This window comes from Arachis hypogaea, chromosome 9, assembly GCF_003086295.3.
Source record: "Arachis hypogaea cultivar Tifrunner chromosome 9, arahy.Tifrunner.gnm2.J5K5, whole genome shotgun sequence".
Classification (NCBI taxonomy): Eukaryota; Viridiplantae; Streptophyta; class Magnoliopsida; order Fabales; family Fabaceae; genus Arachis; species Arachis hypogaea.
The window spans coordinates 30,424,556-30,439,714 of NC_092044.1; the positions used below are offsets into that span (position 1 = coordinate 30,424,556).

General features: G+C 28.1%; 1 protein-coding gene and 1 long non-coding RNA gene across 3 annotated transcripts; one reads left to right on the forward strand and one right to left on the reverse strand.

Moving 5' to 3' along the window:
- Window positions 1–3,884: 3,884 nt before the first annotated feature.
- On the reverse strand, window positions 3,885–6,382 carry LOC112710797 (dormancy-associated protein homolog 3). Of its 2 annotated transcripts, none has more exons than XM_025763202.3 (3): window positions 5,806–6,382; window positions 5,249–5,413; window positions 3,885–4,389 (listed from the first exon to the last, which is right to left on the reverse strand). In XM_025763202.3, exons 1-3 carry the CDS (start codon window positions 5,924–5,926, stop codon window positions 4,283–4,285), a joined length of 393 nt encoding a protein of 130 aa, XP_025618987.1. In that variant the 5' UTR covers window positions 5,927–6,382; the 3' UTR covers window positions 3,885–4,282. The 2 variants fall into 2 exon arrangements, with proteins under 2 accessions (XP_025618987.1, XP_025618986.1); XM_025763201.2 differs by having other exon boundaries at window positions 5,244–5,413; window positions 5,806–6,357.
- Window positions 6,383–10,995: 4,613 nt separating this feature from the next.
- Window positions 10,996–11,706, forward strand: LOC140175308 (uncharacterized). Its single transcript, XR_011865619.1, has 2 exons — window positions 10,996–11,148; window positions 11,288–11,706. It is a non-coding gene; the product is annotated as an uncharacterized lncRNA (long non-coding RNA).
- The last annotated feature ends 3,453 nt before the right edge of the window (window positions 11,707–15,159 follow it).

A 15,159-nucleotide genomic window follows, 5' to 3' on the forward strand; every position in this document is an offset into this window, starting at 1 on the left:
AGCCAAAAATTTAGAACCAGAAAACAGTTGAGTAACATCATAAAACAACTTCAATCTATCACATATTTCCTAGGCAAGTTTTCATTCCTCATTACTTGGCACAGTTTTATATTGGGGTTACTTCTGCCTTAGTCTAGGAAAGACAACTCTATACAACAAATCAGTTTCTAACATCAAATAAGTTGAGTTCTACCTAATCGGACAATCAAGAACTAATTTCTTAGTAAATGGAATCGTTGTTTTAGCACACCAACTCACAAAAGTTTCGTTCTTTTTCTGCATTGCAGTCCAATAAAATACACTACTACGAATCTTTTCAATACTTTTCTTAACTATACTTAAACCATCCTTCACAATCAAATTCAATATATGAGCACAACAACGCATATGTAACAATTTATCCTCCAACATCAAGAAGGAAGAATCTAGACGCCCCAACAGTTCATCTATCATAGCATCATTAGTAGAACAATTATCCAATATAATAGTAGACAATTTTCTATCAACGTTCCATTCTAGCAATATTTTCATCAATGTTTGAGTGAGAACTTCACTTGTATGAGGACAAGGAACATAACAAAAGTTGAAAAATAAAACAAACATGCATGCATTTTAGATTAACGAAACCTAATATACAAAGACAACACAATGTATAAAAGTTTATGAAATTTTTGAAGTACCTCAATAGGCGCATTTTCAACTTCCACGAACTATCGATATAGTGACCTATAACAACCATGCATGTAGCCTTTTTCTTGATTGGAAGTCCACATGTTGCTAGTTATTGCAACTCTACTATCATTTTCATCTAGTTGAAGAGTTAACTTTAGCTTCTCATCCCCAAATATCTTCAAGATATCTTTTCTGACTGTGTTTTGACTAGAAATTTCAAATATTGGGTGTATTGATGCAAACGCTCGTCTCAGTCTATGGTGGTCCACACAACTCAAAGGATACTCATGCTGGACAATAATGTCAGTGACACACTTTCTTGTCTTTGAAGGGTCAAACACAAATCCATCTTCATTTACTTTTTGTGCTTGTGCTTGTTTTGCTAGTGATTCAGTAATTGATGATTGCCTTGAGTTCACTATTTTTATTCTCTTAGAATATCGGTACACATGGTTCCTCAATGACTTGTTACTATTCTTCGAATTTGTATTAAGCACACTCTTGCAAAATTTGCATTTTGTCTTTCATTCACCTTCAACTTTTAATCGATCAAAATACTCCCAATAAGTACTCTTAACATTAACCTTATTGTCATCTTCAACAGGAGTTGATCCTTCTAGATTTGAGGCATTATTATCCGTTGATTGTGGAGTTTATGAGGTTTGATTAGCATTACTCTAAACTTCAATTTTATTATCGATAGGAGCAATATTATTACTTTGTATGCCTTCTCTAGCATTACTAGCCATAAAATTATCTTAACAAACCAACACTGAAAACACAAAGCATATAAACTATTTAAGTTAAGCATTATGATTAGTAAACACAAAGTTCATACAAATGATAAATCATATCATAAATGCACAAAGATCAGAATGCACAATTGCAAAACCAAAATAAAATCAAAATTCAGAATGCATAAAAATGAGAATTCAAATCAGAATGCACAATTACAAAATCACAATAAAATCAAAATTCAGAATACATAAAAATGATAAATCAAAGCATAAATACAAAAAAATCAGAATGCACAATTGCAAAATCAGGAAGACGGTATAACAATTAGCCATTAACAATTAACAACACAAAATTAACAATCAACAATACAAAATCAGATTATCAACCATCAACAACAACCATAAATAATATTAATTAGTCTAGTTTAACTATTTTAATGTAAAAGATAATTATAAAAATTAACTTAAAAAAACGAAGAAGCACGACAGCAGTAAGTAGTGTGCAAGAAGTGCTTACCAGTTACCAGAGAGGCGACGAGGGAGGAAGGAGGGACAACAATGTGAGTAGAGACCAGAAACTGCAGACCGGAGAGGCGAGCCGATGAGGATAGTGACCGCGAGGACAATGCTGGAGAGGAGAGAAGTGGGAGTGAGGTCGACGTGAGCTTAGTGAGGGAAAACGGCGAGGTGACCAAGGTGAATAAAGAGGGTTGGTGAACGATGGCGGCTGTGACGACACCAACTGGCTACAACAACAGAACGAGCTAGGACGGCGACTGACTGGTGTAGCTGAGCAGAGGTTGTGGTCCTTGGAGAAGATTTGAAGAGGTGAGTTTGGTTGAGAGTCGGGAACTGAAGTAAGTGGCGGTGAGGATCTGAGCCCTAATTCCTAGGCTTTGACCCTCTCTTCTTCTTTGTTTTCTTGTGTTTTTTTAGGCTCTTATTTCATATTCTGAAAAAAAAAATCTCTTTTTCACTTATTCCTTTCTTTCCCCTTTTTTTACGTTCTTTTCTCCCTCTTTTTCTGTTTCTGGTTCTAGTTTCTGTTTATAATTTTTAGTTTTTTTCGTAAATTTAGTTTGTTAATAATCCTATAATGGTTATTCTTTTTCTTTTGTGATGTAATGGTTCTTTTTTATGGTGTACTGGTCCCTTTTTGTGAGTATTTTAGCTTTTGTAGTGCAGACCCTGATATGAAAAGAAGATATTTCGAAAAAATCTTGATATATGATAGAACTGATTTCAAATCTAAAAAGTGATGAGACTTATTTGAAATCAAAAAAAAATATTTTATCGTGTTGCAACGTATTTGTGTAGATTTAAAAATAAAAAAGACTTAATTTTGTCTTTATTTTAACTTAGTAAATTTTTTTGTAATTGAATATCGTACCTCCTCTCAATTTATAGTTCAACATATAAAATATTTACTTTTGATTTAAATATAAATTTAATCTTGCTGCGATTTACAAGTGTAGTTTTGCTTTTCTACGAAAAAAAAAAGTTCTTCTTTCAAAACAAAAAGAACCATATATGTTACTATCCAAAACATTTGAAGGCAATCAAAAAAATTAATTGAATTATTTTTTAGTATATTCAATCATTGATTATTAGTTAGTTTTTACATATTTATTTCTACTTTATTTAACATTTACGAAAAACGCTAACTTAATAAATATTTATATAATCAAATTTGAATTAAATTTAATCAATAAATTTTATAAAACCAATCAACAATTCTTACAATCAGCACAATTGTTTTTAGAAACATGCAATTTCTTTTTTTGAAATGACCACGAGATAAAACATAAATTTTATATAGATAATATGAGAAAAAAAGTGTTAAAAGAGATAAATAAAAAAGGGAAAAGAAGAAAGAAGAGACAAGTATAAAAAGCGCAAAAAAACAAAAAAAATATAGGAACACATCAGTCCCAAAAAACATAGAGAAAAAGAAAAACAGAATATCAGAAAAAAAATAAGTTTAGGAAAGAAAGAGTTGGATTAAAAATTTCGTTCGGAAAAAATTATTACCTAATACTATTTATTTAGAATTAACACTCAATTTAACTTTTGAAATTTGATATAAAATTTAAACTTTTGTAAAAAAATGTTAATTTTATACATTAATTTATTAAAATTTAAACTCTTTATTTAGATTCTATATAACTAAGATCTACTAAATTTTTTAAAAATTTGATTGAATATCTTCATAAAGACTATAACAAGTTAAATTTTACCATCCAAACCACAAGTTAATGCCAAATTAATATGTCACGTCACGTTCAAATGTTATTGCAAATTACGATTATAAAATTTACGGTTCAATTTAAATCTATTAAAATTTTAAGGATAAAATTAAATTGGACTTTAAATTTTATGGACTAAATTAAGTATTAATTTTATTTATTTAAGAAAATTTATTTATTTATTTATTTTCATACTATAAGGGTAAAGAGAGAGGAACCACAGATAAACTTTGGAAAGCTCTATGTACATAACATGATATAATATCATACACCACTACTACGCCATTATACTTCCATATTTACATCTTAAGAAAAAACATCAGCACAGACAGTTAAGCCTATTAGATGCTAAACCACACACCTAGGTAGCTCGCATGAACTCTCGCAGGATCTCAAACTCCTAATAAGTAGTATAACCACATTATTTATCTACCTACATATATTATTATTATATAAAAAATAAAAAATAAAAAATATAATACAAAAGGGGGAAAAGACCACTATAAACAAAACTGGATGAAGCAAAGGGCCAAAGGAAGGAGAAAAAAAAAAGAAACATATCTTCAGTCATCAGTTCACTCATCATCAAGGGAAGATCGAAGAGGCCAGGATCTCTCATTTCATTTCTCACACATCGAAAGGAGAAGTAGTGCTTGATCTGTTTTGCCCCGCTGCCTTCTCGTACGCATCTGAGGTCGACCTTCTTCGAAACCGAAAGGACTCTCTACTTCCTCCTACAAATTCATATACACGTTATATATATAATCTAAGAATAAATTACACGTTAATTAGCATAAAAAAGAAATATATAATTTTGTTTCAGCATATAATAAAGATGGGTATATTAATTAATTACATCTAACAAAATCTGAAGTTGCGTCCATGGAAAGGAAATGATTCAATGAATATGCTAATTATATGTAGTCATGTAAATATTAACATTCATCTATACATGGATAAGATAAGCACATGGTGTACGTCCTTTTCAATATCCCATCTGCATAGCTAAAAGGAGACAAAAACACCCTTCCTAAGTAAGCAGTAGCTTCAGCTTTTTATATATCACCACCACCACCCGATCCATTTATTTATAAACAAAATTATTGACGCGCCTCGCAAAAGGACAATATTACCCTGTGGCCCTTACGTTACACAATTCTAGAACACCCGTTACACACTCGGCTTCATCAACAAAGTTTTAAGAAAATCAAGGCCTTGGGAATTAATACAATCCACAAATTTTCATACTAATAATATCATCGAAGAATTTAACTAGCACTATATTTATTGTGTAAGAAATATATAAAAATCTAAAAGAATCTAATAAGTAATTTTAACTAAGATATTTGTTAGTAAAATACTAAAATCTACAATTATGTCATCAAATTAACTATACATGTTAAAAACTAAAAACAAATTAAACGACATATATTTATATATTTATATATTTATACAGACGACTGATTTTGAACGTAATATTTTTTATAATTGTTACACCGAGCCACCGAATTATCCTAAAGTCTAAACTATTTTGGTATTCCAATAATAAATAAATCAACAATATAAAAAATACAAATATGATAACGACCTTACCGGAAAACGGAGACACCGGAGGAGTAGAACCGGCGGGAGAAGCCGGTGCGGATCCACTCTGATTCTGGTAGCCAGGTGGTTTCACGATCATGATACTACGTGTCACTTTCACCGGATCCTCCGGTGATTCTACACCGTACGATCTCACGTTCCCCGTCTCCGATTCTGATCATCAACCAAAACCAAATAAAACGTCAATATAACGCTTTAGGTGTGCCACATAGCTCATAAATTTTCATTTTCATTTCCAATAATAATATATACGTCAAAATTTCTTCTTCAATGGATCGTGACGTCAAGCAAATTAAAATCAGGCTAAGTGATTGTGAATTTTGTGACGATGACCGTGAAAAATTCAGATCTTGATCTGCAAGTTTCAAGGTCAAAAGCATAAATCGAGCTAAGGTTTATGCTATATGGTCCATGATAATTAATAACATGCTTGTTTCGCTTGTTTTGAACAAGCATGTTATAGCTTGTTAGTACTCCAGATTTCTATTAGATTATTGTATGTTGTTAATAGTATTATTATGATCTATGTGCAGTTGCGTGCGTACCCTTGCCGGTGCCGGAGGCAGATCTGAAAGCGAAGGTGTGGTGCTTTCGGAGCTTGCCGAGGCCGTTGTCCGGAGGAGGACCGGCGACGGTGTCGTCCCACAAGTGGTCTAGGAGGCCCATAGTGTGAGGCTTAGCGTAGTTGATAAGAACCCAGTGAAGGGGAGAGAGAGTAACTAACGAAGCAGTTACCAGGTTTTTGGAGTATTTGAAAACGCAGCATGGGGGTTTGATATTTAACGAGGGGAGTAAATACGAAGCGTTAAAGATCTAGCGGGTGATGAGATTCTGATTTGATCTGAGCCGTTGGTTTGAGGGATGGTGGGAGATATGACGTGGATGGTGGATCTGGATTCTGCTAGAGATAAGGTTTGAGAATTGAGAGAGGAGAGAGTACCACGTGGGCCCCCGAAAATATGGGGATTCTAAAGAGGAAGGGGGTGACACGTGACGTTGCTTTGTGTGTGCGCGGAACGGGGACATCACGTGACGGGCCACTTTCGCCTAATTTGTTTGTTCCGAAACGCCCACGGCTTTTATCCGAAATCGAGTAAAATGGCCTTTGTTTTTGTGTTATTTACATAAGATAACACTGCTTAACTGCTTTGCTTTATACTCCCTCTCACTCTCTAAACTACCTCTCATCCTCTCATTCTTATTTCTGGTAAATAACAAAAAAGTAAAAATAGTAAATTATCGTTTTATTAATTTAAAATATTAATAAATTTATTTATAATAAACAAAATTAATTTGTATTTATTAAAAATCAACAAAGGTCAATTTTGTTTGGTTTTGTTTTAATTTTTGTTTGCTTTAGGAACTATTATTACATTTTATTTTTCTCTAATGTTCAATTCATTATAAGTAATTTTTGCGTGATTTATTGTGCTGGTGTAGGTCAATGAAATTGTTATAATAAAAAGATAAGATTTCATCACATGGTTATCATTTTTTCGTTTATTTTAAAAATTAAAATATTATATATACACTAAAAATTAATTATTAAATTAATTATTATAAATATATATTATTTAATTTATTTTTAATATATATTTTATATTTTAATATATATTTATACAATTAATTAACATAATTATTTTAAAAATTATTAGGGATGCATATAAGTTTTTCTTTTAAGTGTAATATTTTTTATTTTCAAAGTTGATGTATATAGAATTATAGATATCTCATATATTGTACGGAATTCTATATCAAACAATTTTGCAACACAATTTCTTTAAAGAAAATGTCTTAATACGGCTTTAATAGTATAAGTATATTTTCCTTTTCTCCGTTTACCCAAGTGATAAACCATGTCTCACTTATTTTACTTAACGGTAAACCACTAAAATTGTTTTAAATGTTGAAAAAAATAATAAAAAATATTAATATTTTATAAATCATAAACAACTTTTATATTTAATAAAATAATTATATATTTAATAAAAAATTTTATAAAATTATTTATATAACTATTTTAAAAAATACATAAAAAAGTCGAATAAATATTGTTTCTTTTTTTTTTTGTCATTAACAAAAATAAATAACAAAAAAAATACTTAACGTAAAATCACTAAATTTTAAGAATAAAATATACTATTTTTTTAACAATACTTTTGAAGCATTAAAATTCAATCTCAAAAACATTTTTAAGAATATATATTTAACATTGAGTAATTTTATGGCCTTTTAAAATATTTCTAACACATTTTTGCCATTAACAAAACTAAAATATATGAACAGTGAAAAAATACAAATTGTTTACTATTTGGCTAAATGAATTTTTGTTAAAGAGGAACAACTCGCAAGAGTTTTTGAGTGTTCTCCTTCTTGTTGAGGGAGACAATTCAATAACATTCACCACAAATATTATTTTTAAGGAAGTATTTGACAATATTAAAAAATATATATTTTTAATTTGATATAAGTCAATAAACATTTTAAATACGTACAATTGAAGGAGATATTTCGAACTCTAATGTGTTTTAAACTTTTAATTAGCTTTTATTTACAAATTTTAATGTCTTATTCATAATTATTTGACTAATTAAAAATATAAAAATATTTTTTATTTTTAAAATATAAGACAATTAAATATTTTTGTAAATCGACTTATTTTTATATATTTTGAACGAAAAAATTTAAATATTTCGCATTTTAAAAAATTAGTAATTTATTTAATTTTTGTTTTTATTATTTCAGTTTATTATATTTTCGTGTCGTGCATCTCAGGTACAACATTATCCATCCATCTATCATACAGAATCAAAAAAGAGAAAGGGTAAAAGGTTAAAAAGGTTAAAAAGTAATCAATGAATCTCAAATAGTATACTCTTTTTATGTTCACTTATTAAAAATCATAAATTTGTCTCTCATTCTTAACTTTAAAAAAATAAATAAATAAAAAGTGAATAAAGAAAGTTTCTCATCAATAATAATTCATAAGCTATATTAAGAACATGATTAGGGAGTGCCAGAAAATTGGTGTCGCTTTCTTCATTAATTATATTTATTTGCCGTTTTTGTTTTTGTGAGATCTGTCTGCTTTCCCTTTCTCTTGGTTCCTTCTTGATCGCGCGTGTCTTTTTTCTTCCATTATTGCTCTTTGAGAAATTGACGTTGGACTCATCGGACACAAGAGAGTGACATTCAAGAATCAATCACTACCTTAAGAAGGTAACAGGAATTGACAGCCTCCTTCCATTTACTTTTCAACGCAGGACTCCCATCATTTGTTAAAACTAACTTAGCTTCTAAAGTAATCACTTAATTATCAAGAAAAGAAAAATAAAGAAATTTATGTCTAAGGGCCGGGATTTTTTCAAAAAAAAAAATATAAATGTTTCACAAGATTTTTTATAAGTTAACTTTTAAATTTAGTTAGAAATAATATACCAATTTTGTAGGATAATAATAACAAGATAGAGGAAAGTTCTACCATTAATAATAATGATTTATTTGGTAGTTTTGTAGGACTAATTTAATTTTTAATAAATATCAAATTAGTTTATATCTTTTATTGTAAAATTTTTATACTTAATTTTTTTAGTTAAATATAATAATTTATTCTACAAAAAAATTCAAAATAGATCTCTTTATAAATAGTATTAAATAAATAAACAAATTAAAACTCTCCTTTTATAACATAGATTTCGTAACTGAGATAAACACTGCTGGATTGGTCTAATATTATTGCATAGGACTTTAATATTTCAACGTTATATTATCGCTATAAATTATTTTCAATAATATTTTTTGAATCCACAGTTGATCCGATCCTCCTGATCAATGTCCACGTGAATCTAATTATGAAGATACAGATAGATAATCAAACTGCTGGCTAGATTCTAGCTGATATGGGAACACAAAGATAAAAGCTATAATAACGTCTCATCATCACATATTCTCATTCAAGAAACTCACAAGAACATCACCGCACCCACGAATATAGGATTCTACAGATTAGGACCATAACTTCACCAAACATTTCAATCTCATCACGACTCATCATCACCATATGTAACCTTGTAAACATTCTTTATATATGCAGTTGTTGGATTATCTATCTGATCTAGTCATCATATAGTACAATACAAGCTAGTAATTTGTGATAAATATTTCGGCTATCATTATTAATTAGTTAGTCATATAGGTTTTGTTTGTTTACTTACACATAGAAAGGACATTGAGATAAAGATATAGAAATATAAAATCGTATTTAATTAAAAAGATATAAATGTAGAAATATTGAATTAGTGTATTTTATGTTCATTATGATAGAAAGGACATAGAGACATTAAAAAAAATATATTTTATTTTTTATTTTTTATTATTTTTATTAACTTTTTATAATTATATTTTTTATTATTATATTTTTTATCTTAAATCTTTTGAATGAAAAAAATTAAAAATAAATTAAATTTTTAGAATTTATTTTAATTTATACTAAATAGAATATAAAATACAAAATTTTGTATTTTTATTTTTTATATCTTACTTTTATTAGTATTTTATTTTATCGTATTTTCAGAAACAACCACACAGCTATATAAACCAGTAAATTAAAGTGATGATAAGTTGATTATGGTAAAACATCAATTATCAAATGATGAATAGCGCCCACCTTGGCCTTACAAAAATAATTTCTGTTTTCCATCCAACTAGACAAAAGGTTTACATCTTTAGGATAAACATGAACTCATCACGTTTGACATTTTTTTCTTTAAAATTAGTATTATCCGTATAAAAAGAAATAAAAAAACTCTTGTCGTTAATGATGTAAGATTCAACTATAATATAAATATAAAAAGATTAATTAACAGTCATATTTATACAGAAATATAGAATGATCTTATATTGTAAGTAAGAAAATCAAGTTATATTCACATCTAATTTAAAATCAAAATATGAATAAAAGTACATAATTATAATATAATAATGACCGACATTTTGGTATCCATAAAAATGTGATTATATTTTGCTGAAGTTAATTGTTCTTTTATAAAACATATGATTATCTTGTTATAAAAATTTTGATTATTTGATAGTTAATTCTTTTTTAATATATATATATATATATATATTCACAATACTTAGAGTTTGTTTGGGTAAGTTTTTAATAAAAGATCTTTTTTTTATTTATCTTTTTTTAAAAGATCTTATATAAAAGTAAAAGTAATTTTATGTTTGGATATCTCATGCAAAAAGATTTTTTTTATCAATTATGTTTTGGTATAATAATATAAAAGTATTTTTTTATTTATTTATTACATGAAAAACATCTTTTTTTAAAAAAAAATCTTAAAAAATGTAAATTATAGTAAAAAAGATGTTTTTTATTTTTTAGTACTTTTACTTTTACTACTAGAAATTTGCTAAATACGTTAAAAAATAAAAAGATCTTTTTTCACTAAAAAAATCTTTTTTATCAAAATAACGGCATCCAAACAAACACTTAGTGTTTAATTTTTCTTTTTTCATAAAAGATATTTGTAAAACAAAATAGTGTATCACCATATGAAAAGAAATTGTACTTGTCTCAAAAATTATATACCAAGATGAAGTCAAAATGATAGCCAATGTTGTAATACGGTGATAACAAGAATAATTGAAAAAAAATCATATAAAAGAATTTATGATGGATATTATCCATCAAAATTTATAAGGTGATAGATTGATTTATAAAAATTTCTACCTATACTTTTCCTATCAATATATATTTGAGAGATTGATTTTGGTAAATAAAAATACACTTTAAATTTTATAAGGTGATGTTTGTGGTGACCTTAATGAAGAAAACGCCAGAGTAGTTGACAAGGTCAATCATAGTGAAATTCTTAATGAAGGTGCGGTAAATGTTTTGGATCTCTAAACAAAAATAACTAAGAACTTGATTACTTGAGGATGTTGATAATTGATATTAGAAAAAGTAGAGAAAGTGGTGAGACAGAATTATTGAGTGTCGTTTTGGTGTTCATTGTCTAGGAACCAGGGTTCCGACAGAGACGGTGGGGGGAGCATCAGAAACCAAGTTTGTGTAGCAGCAAGCGGGCACGTGGTGACGATAAACGTCCGGCAGAGGAGCAGAGGATGTGGTTTGCTTGCAGCGTTGAGAGTAGAGGCAGCGGAGCCGCCCATCCTAAGCGTGGCGACAACTTTTCGAATAGTGGATAAGAGTTGTCGTGATAGGTTGATTTTTTTTTTTCAATTTCCTATGTTAATCGTCCCGTAGATGAGTTGTTGCAAAAGATTGATATGTATGGAACAAGAGTGTCTCGAGTTTTCGAAAGTGGTATATGCTATGCTTTGAATAAAAATGGATAGGATAAATGTAGATGGGTGGTCTATAACTCTGGTTTAAATTTTTAAATTTTTTTCTCTGTGATTAATTCACGAGGGGAAAAGGAATTTCATTAGGTACATTTTCTGCAGTAATTTTTAGGGACATTTTTTCTGCAGTAGTTATTGGGTCAAAGGAAAAGAGTTGCCAATTACATGCTTGAAGAATTTGAATTCAATGCTACCAGCATTCCAACAATGCCACAGCTCCAACAGATACATGCACTCAGAAAAGCTCTATGGTCCTACTGTTTTCTTTCATCCCGAGGAAGTTTACTTACCGTAAAGCTTGGAATTGGGTTTCTGAATGATGCTACTAGAAGCAATTTGTATGTAGATTTTAGTACTCAGTACGAAGTTGTTGCAGCTGAATGTAATGAATTATATATTTTATTTATAAAAAATCAATCAATATAATCTAAATATAGTGGAAATTAATTAATTATGGATATAGAAATTTGAATATATAAAATATTTAATTATATATTCTGTTGATTCTTTTAGTTTTATTAAATTTGTAATTAAATTTTTATATTATTTTTTAATTAATTTTTTATATTATTTTTAATTTTGTAATTAGGTTATTTTTGTATTAAAATTGTTAAAATTAATGGAATATTTCTTCGAAAAAAATATGGTCAAAGATATATGGTAGGTAGCTTAATTTGCGAAAAAAATACTCTACTGTTAACTCTAATATTTTTTACACTAGTAAAAACTTAATTATAAAATTAAAAATAATATAAATATTTAATTAAAAAATATAAAAATCTAATTATAAATTTGATAAAACTATAAAGACTAATAAAATAATTAAACCTATATAAAATTGATGAAAAGATTGATGATGGCCACATTTTTGTGCAAGTATTTGGATCACTTTCCTTATATGCATTTATTTAAAAAATAATCAATAAAAAAATTAAATTAAAAAAATAAAAATATACTCAATTAAAAGATATAACTAATATATAATAGAAATCAAATTATCAACATAAATATTTGAGTAGAAAGAAATAGACTTAAAATTTTGTAATATGACACATTTTGATTTAAGTTTTCAGCTTAATTCTTTTTTCATATTATCTATTTTTAAAGAAAGAATCAATAATTATTAATAGATATATAATAAACAATTAAAATATAATATAAATAAATTAGGTTTTACTCAATTTTTTAGTTTGGGACTCAATTACAGAAATTTAAATATAATAAAAATAATAAAAATTCTTTCATAAACTTTAAACTAATGTCATGGTTTCTTATGTTTTATTTATTTTTACTTGGTTTCTCATTCTTATTAACTTCACATCTTCTTTGTTTTTTATTTGGTAGTTACTTCACAGCTTCTTTTTCCACCGCTTTTTTTTTTCTTCGGGGTATTTATGTTTTTTCTTTGTTTTGCCCTATATAACTTAGCTTATCAAATTTTTTGTCCACGTTGTCGAAGGCCCACAAAAAAGAAACATTTTTTGGCATCAAAATTTCGTTATTGCCATGGTGGTTAAAACATGAAAATTACCACAGCTTGCTTTAACGTAATTCACATCCAGCCATCCTTAAAATAATTCTCATTATAATTAATTATTCCACATGTCAATTTTTTAATTTTTGGAACAATTTTTGACCACCATTAGTCACTGCTGTCTAGATTACTAGAAAACTTCTCATTTTATAAGATAAAAATTCAACTGCAATCAATTTTACATAAAATTAATAGTTAAAAATTGTTAAATAATTAAATTGACTAAATTTTTATTTAATAACTTTTAACTATTAACTTCACATAAAATTAACTAGGGATGCACAAACCCGATCCGGTCCGAAGGCCCGGCTCGGTCCCAAACACTTTATGGACTAATTTGGTGTGATTTCATCGGGTTTAGAGTCGAGTACGGGTCTCAAAAATAGACCCGGTCATTATTTCGGGTCGGGTCCGGGCCATAGCTCGGGTCACTCGAAGTCGGCCCGGTGGCCCGGTCATCATACACAATTAATATTTTGTGTTATTAGTGATAGATCATGACTATTCTTATGTGGAATTTAAGTATTGTAAACCTTAATATTTTGTGTTATTAGTCATTAGAAGACTATAAATTAATATTTTATGTTTAGAATGCATAAGACTTTAGACTAATACATAAGATTGTGTTATTTGTGTTGATTTAAATATTTAGTATTATTAGACAATATTAATATTGATTGTAGTTATGCTTTAGTATTAATTGTGGTTATGCTTTAATTTTGAAGAAGGGTTGGTTCTTGTTATATTTTTCTAAGTGAATTTTACCATGTTAACTAATGGTTGGAATCTTGGAAATTTGAATTTTTTTACATGCTAGCTTACAAGAAGATATCAACGTAATGTTATGTTAACGGCTCGGTTTTTACCCGGTATAATTGTGGCCCGAAAGTGTATTGGTTTCATCAGGTCTAGGGCCGGGTTCGGATCTAATAAATAGACCCGGTGTATATTTCGGATCGGATCTGAATCACATCAAACCCGGCTTCACCCGACCCATGTGCACCCCTAAAATTAACTACACCTGAATTTCTACGATCTTATAAACCCATCACTGACATAGCATTTTTGTCGATATATAAAAAATAATTTTAACTTTTAGATATATTTTAATATTTACTATATTTTCTGTATATTTTATTTTATCTATTCCAAATTCTTTTATATATTTTGTCGATTTACTCTAATAACTAAATTGTAACAAAATGTTGAATTCAAAGTTTTAGGTTCATCGATCTATCATCATTATTATCCCTTATCTAATATGCAACCAAAATCTACTAATCCAGCAAGACACAATTCCAAATCGCAATCAAACATGCGTGTCTTCTGCAATCTCTATGCATAATCATATCTTTCTGCACTCGGCCATTTTACCTATTATTTGTTGCGGTAGAAAATGTCAACAAAAGTGATTCCTACACAAGAAACCAAACGATCAAATCCAACGACTGGTATATATATATGCATCAATATTAATATCCAACGGGTGATATACGTACAATATAGATATCTTCACTGGCCCATGCATCATGACAAACAATCGAGATCAAACAACGCCACGATATAACCAATTTGTTTATGGTTTACTAGTTAACTAATAACTTATTAGTTCACTTAAGCAAGTAATGTTAGAATTTTAGATTATGCTTTGTGCATATAATAATTTATTAGTCAACGATAAACTTTTAAATAGAACTCCGAATTATAATTGATTAATTTTTATTTTACTGAGTTAGACATACTATAAAAAAAATCATAATATAATATTATTTAATTAATTAAACTTCTCTCTTTTTTTTTTTTTTACAAAAGAAATATTTTTGTTATTTATATAAATAGCCAACAATAGTTACAAATATATTCTTATCTAATATTTAAAAGGAGTGACTATTTTACTTATATACAAATATATTCTTAGGTTAATTTTTTTAATATATTTTTCTCTAATTAACTATAGAACTCAAATCCTTATTGATACACATTCCTCGATAAC

Excerpts from the sequence above, each read along its gene's own strand:
- LOC112710797 (XM_025763201.2), bottom strand. The coding sequence starts at position 5,926 with ATGGGCCTCCTAGACCACTTGTGGGACGACACCGTCGCCGGTCCTCCT. Across the intron at positions 5,414-5,805 it reads TGCCTCCGGCACCGGCAAGG|AATCGGAGACGGGGAACGTG; the intron begins GTACGCACGCAA and ends GTTGATGATCAG. Across the intron at positions 4,390-5,243 it reads TGTCTCCGTTTTCCGGTAAG|GAGGAAGTAGAGAGTCCTTT; the intron begins GTCGTTATCATA and ends ATGAATTTGTAG.